This window comes from Phascolarctos cinereus, unplaced genomic scaffold (genome assembly GCF_003287225.1).
Source record: "Phascolarctos cinereus isolate Bilbo 61053 unplaced genomic scaffold, phaCin_HiC Scaffold_8;HRSCAF=390, whole genome shotgun sequence".
In the NCBI taxonomy this organism is placed as follows: domain Eukaryota; kingdom Metazoa; phylum Chordata; class Mammalia; order Diprotodontia; family Phascolarctidae; genus Phascolarctos; species Phascolarctos cinereus.
Window position 1 is genome coordinate 78,296,468 of NW_027556291.1, and position 5,330 is coordinate 78,301,797.

The 5,330-nt window shown below is 45.4% G+C and overlaps 1 protein-coding gene across 1 annotated transcript; it reads right to left on the reverse strand.

The window, feature by feature from the left end:
* Positions 1–2,361: 2,361 nt before the first annotated feature.
* Positions 2,362–4,688, reverse strand: LOC110204522 (ubiquitin-conjugating enzyme E2 Z-like). Its single transcript, XM_020980709.2, has 2 exons — positions 4,108–4,688; positions 2,362–3,999 (listed from the first exon to the last, which is right to left on the reverse strand). The coding sequence occupies exons 1-2, from the start codon at positions 4,252–4,254 to the stop codon at positions 3,073–3,075; spliced, it is 1,074 nt and encodes a 357-aa protein (XP_020836368.1). The 5' UTR covers positions 4,255–4,688; the 3' UTR covers positions 2,362–3,072.
* Between the last annotated feature and the right edge of the window lie 642 nt (positions 4,689–5,330).

The following is a 5,330-nucleotide window of genomic DNA, read 5'->3' on the forward strand; positions in this document are numbered from 1 at the left end:
ATTGTCTCTCTTGGATCTATTTTCCTGATCATTTTTTTTCCAATGAGGTATTTCACATTTTCTCCTAATTTTTCATTCTTTTGAATTTGTTTCATTGATTCTTGGTGTTTCACAGAGTCATTAGTTTCTACTTGCCCAATTCTAACTGTTCTGTTTTTTGTCATTTTGGTTTTTGGTGAGGCAGTTGGGGTTAAGTGACTTGCCCAGGGTCACACAGCTAGTGTCAAGTGTCTGAGGCCAGATTTGAACTAAGATCCTCCTGACTCCAAGGCCAGAGCTCTATCCACTGCACCATGTAGCTGCCCCCACAGAACAGAGAAAAGCAAACAAAAACATATCCTAAACTTAAATATTGGAACTTAATTGGAGAGGAAGAAAAGAAAAAAAAGTATGTCATGTGCATAGCAGAACATAAGAGAGGATTCAAAACATGTAACAAGAAATCTTCATTTCAAGAAAGTCTGTATGATTAATATCACACATTTTATTGAGACCTGTCTACCTTTTCTTTGCTTCCTTATAAGATTTCTTTTGTTCTCTGCTATGAACTTTTTGCTTTGTTCTTTTTTTCCCTCCCCTGCCCCAGAAGGCTACAACTGAGTGTAGATATATTTCTCTATGGCTAAAAATATATACATACATATATACATATATATATATGTATATGTACACATATATATTTATATATATACACATATGCATTCCCAAATTCTACACCTGATCTTTATGTTGGTGCGTGTCTCTTGTTTTTTATCCCTCCTGAGTCCTCTACTTTATTTATACTCCTTATCTTGCCCTTCTATTACTTAGCCGACCCCCTTCCAAGTATCCCTCTCCTATCCTCCCATTCCCATAAATGGGCCCTTGTACCCTATTTTCTAATCCTCCTTTAGTGAACCCTCCCTTGTCCTCTCCCTCCTCCCTATCTCATCATCATTTTATGTCTTCTAAACTTAGAAGTCTTTTATATTCTTCTAAACACACACACACACACACACACACACACACACACACACACACACACCCATAGTTTCCTTTTAAACCCATTAGTAGGTTACCAGAACTACCAGCCCTCCTCCCCCATCTAATTCCCCTGAATCGATTCTTCCTCTTGCACCTCATTTGTATAAAATAACTACTCTTTTTAGCTGTTACTAAATGATTTTACTTTTTAAAGTCATATATACAGGTCTACTCAAATCTTTCTTATGAGGTACCCATTTTTTTTGTTTATTTTTATTAATTTATTTTGGTTTATCAATAATCACTTCCATATGCTTTTGAGTTTAAAATTTTTCTCCCACTTCCTCCCCACCACCCTCCCCAAGACAGTGCACAATCTCATATAGGCTATACATTTACATTCCTATTAAACATATTTTCACATTAATTATGTTGTAAGTAAAAATTAAAACCAATAGGAGGAACCATCAGAAAGAGGAAACAAAACTCAACAGAAGAGAAAAAAAAAGTAATTCAACTTCCATAGTTCTTTCTTTGGATTTGGATAGCATTTTCGATCACAAGGCCTCTGGAGATTTCTTGAGCTACCCAATTATTAATAAGAATCTTAGACATATATTTCATGTTTTACATACATAAGAAGTAAATAGTCTGTCCTTAATGAATCCCTCATAATCAGTCTTTGGTAGGTACCTTATTTTTCTCTTGGCTTTTCTATGTTGAAACTTCAATAAACTTCAGGTGTTTTTGTTTTTGTTTTTGTTTTTTTTTCCAACAAGATCTTGAAAGTCTGACAGTTGATCAAATGTCCTTTTTTCATTCAGTATTATGCTGAACATTGCTGGGTATGATATTTTCAGCTGGAACCCCAGTTCTTTTGCTCTTTGATATATAGTGTTCCAAGACCTGTGGTCCTTTAAGGTCTCGGCTTCTAGGTGTTCTGTGATTGTAATTGTGGCACCATCATATTTAAATTGTTTTTCTTGTTGTTTTTAATATGTTGTTCTTGAGCTGGGAGTTTCAGAATTTCACTATAATATTCCAATGAGTTTTCCTCACAGGGTATACTTTAAGTGGTGATTGATGGATTTTTTTCCTATTTCTACTTTCCTCCCCTTGTTCTAATGCTTCAGGACAATTTTCTTTAATTTTTTCTTGTGTTAGTGTATCAAGATTCTTTTTTTGATCATAGCTTTCAGTTAATCCACTTATTTTCATGTTTTCTCTTCTTGATCTGTTCTCTAGATCTGTTTTCTTGTAAGATGTTTCATTTTATCTTCTATTTTTTCATTATCCATATTTTGTTTAATTATTTCTTGATCTCTTATAATTTCACTGGCTTCGCCTTGCCCAATTCTAATTTTCAAGGTGTCATTTTGTTCCTTAAGATTATGGATCTCCTTTTCTAACTGGTTGACTTTCATAGTCTTCTTGTTTTTCTTGGCTTATTCTCATTTTTTTTTTTGCTTTTTTCCTCCATCTCTCTCATTTGATTTTTTTTTTTGGGCGGGTGCTAGGTAAAGCTTTCTGACCAGTAGCCCAGACTCCACCCCTGTTCCTTCTCTTTGGTCTGTCTAGAACAGTGACTATATATTAGGGAAAACAAAATTATGGTGGCAGACAGGAAATGAGCTCCAGGAGGTTACACTAGGCTGGGCTGGGTAAGCAAGGGGAAGGCCCAGCTTCAAGACTGAAAGACAGACACCCAGCCAACCACCTGGACAGGTCATGTGACACCCTCCCCATTTCCCTCCCTCCCCACTCCCTTGACCCTGCCCTGCCTCCTGGTATCCCCATAGACTGTTCTGAGCAACCCCCTCTGGGAGTTGCAGTCTTTGCCTTCTATCCCCAACAAGCTGCACCAGTGGAAATGTCCCTCAGGTTTTCACCAAAGAACCATGCTCCAGACTCTCCTGTATCAGTCCCTTGGGATTGGCCCTAGGCATGGGATGAAAATGGTCGTTGGTACTAGGATGCTAAGAAGGTTGCAAACAATAGCCCACTCCCACCCTGGGGTCTACCTATCCTTGGTTCTTGCCTCAGGCAGGATGCTGTTGGGGCTGGAGGGAGATGTGGTGCCACTCAATCCCAGGGATGGGGTGGGGGCATCTAGGCCCTTGAGCTCCCCTGCGTATCTGTCTCTGTTTTAGATGAAGTGCTATCTGAGTCTATTTCAGCACTGTCCTGCTGAGGTTTCTCCTGCACCTTCAGACGAATTGCCCCGAGGCGAATCAAGAGAAACTCATAGTCAAAGGTACCTCGATTCTCCCCAAAAGGTTCCTGCATTTCACGGTCTTGGAGGTATAGTCGGTCTTTGCACGCCACCTCATAGATGTCATAATACTGCAGAAAGGACTTCTCCATCACACCCCTCAGGGGCTCAGGGCAGGGACATTTTCCCTCCAGCATGTCACAGACTGCCACTCGGATGGTCTCATGTCGGATATACTCATTGTACTTTTCGCTGTCTCCTGGGTGTTTCTCCTCCTCAAAGCCAGGCTCATTGTAGTAGGGGTTTTCATTCATTAGTGACTGGATGGAGATTAGCACGGAGGAGATGCTCTGGGCTGGGCTCCAGGCAGGGCCAGTCCAAGTCCCCAGAATACTCAGGCAGACTTTCCCACTGCTGTAGAAGTTGGGGTTAAAACTCACCCTGTTATTGCCCGTGGTCATCAGTTTGACCCTCGGTGGGCGGATAGGATAATCTGGAGGACAGCGAAACAGGAACAAGAAGAAGCCCCCTTCATAAGGAGTGTCAAACGGGCCCATGATCAATGCATGGATCTTAGTCATGTCCAGGGGATCCGGCACAACAAACACGCCGGGGGGCGGCTCCTTGTAGAGGGCCGTGATGTCCCGCTTGATCCGCAGCAGGCACTGCGGCCCAGGGCGCTCGCTGTCCCAGTCCGAGCTCCGCGTCGGGTCCCAGGAGAATGGGGGACTGCGCGGCACGGCCAGGCAGGCAGAGGCCGAGGTCGGGAGCCCGGGCAGCTGGGCAAGGTGTCCCCGCGGCCCACCCGAGTCGCCCGCCTCCGCCTCGGCCTCGGCCTCCGCCTCCACCTCCGGGTCCACCTCCGCCTCCACCTCCGGGTCCACCTCCGCCTCCGCCACCTCCGCCCCCGCCACCTCCGCCTCCGCCTCCGCCGCCCCCGCCCACACGTCTGGTAGGACAGGTGGCCCGAAGCCGCCGCTGCTGCTGCCGCCGGCGCCGGAGACCTCAGCCCCCTCACCGGAGGTCCCCTCACCCTTGGCCCCGGCAGTCGCCACCTCCGCAGTCGGACTCTCCGCCATCGCCGCTGCCCCGCTCAGCTTCCGCTTCTGCGACTCTATGCAGACGAGTCCAGGAGTCTGCTGGCCAGACCGGCCTCTCCTTGGATTTTCAAAGTCTTTTTTAAGTTCTTCTGTGAATTCGTTTTGGGCAGGTGACCATTTGACCTTATTCTTTGGGCCAGGAGGGGATTTTTTGCTTCAGTATGCTCCTCTAAAGATGAAACCCGTTCTTCTCTATTCCCACAATAGTTCTCTGTGGTTGGATTCTTTCTCCTCTGCCTGTGAATTTTTGTAGCAATAGCTTCCTTTGGGTAATCACCTCTAGCCCTGGGGTAGGAGGATGGTGCCTCTGGCCCCAGCTCTTTAGTTCTCCCCCCCCTGGCCTGGAACCAAAGCCAAACCTGCAGCCTCCTGTCAGTGCCCACAGCCAGGGGCCTTCTGTGCCACTGCTTCTGCGCTCACCAGGTGGGCGTGGCCGGTTCCTTCTCGCCCCCTCAGCTCTCTGCGTCACAGCTGGCTCTGGCCTTCTTTGTCAGCAGAGGTTCCTTTGATCTTCCTGGCTCAGAAGCTCTACTGCGCTCACAATTTGAGGGGTAAAGGTTCTTGGAGCTGGGGCCGAGGCAGCCTCCCAAATCAGCTAACCCCAGGGTTTGTGGCTTGTTGTTTAAGCAGCTTGCAGCTTGATGTTAATACAGCCCCTAGCCTTGAGGGGTTTAGTCTTCACAGGGGCCAATTCCATCTGGGAAATGTTCTTCTCATCTTCTGGAATTGTCCCAGGAAGATTCCTGGTGTGCCTCTATTCTGATTTATTGTTACTGGCACTTTGTTTGCCCTAAGGTACTAGTTTGTCTCTTTTGAGGGGAAAATCTTGAGAGCTTGGAATTTTCTGACCTACTCCACCATCTTCCCAGAATCCTCTCTGCTAATTCTAACTTTGAAGGAGGCATTTTCCCCTGTTAGCCTTTGTACTTTCTTTTCCATAAGCTTTTGAGTTTTAAATTTTTCTCCCCTTCCCTCTCCCCTCCCTTCCCCAGATAGCGCACAAACTGATATAGGCTACACATATACTTTCCTATTGAACATATTTTCACACTAGT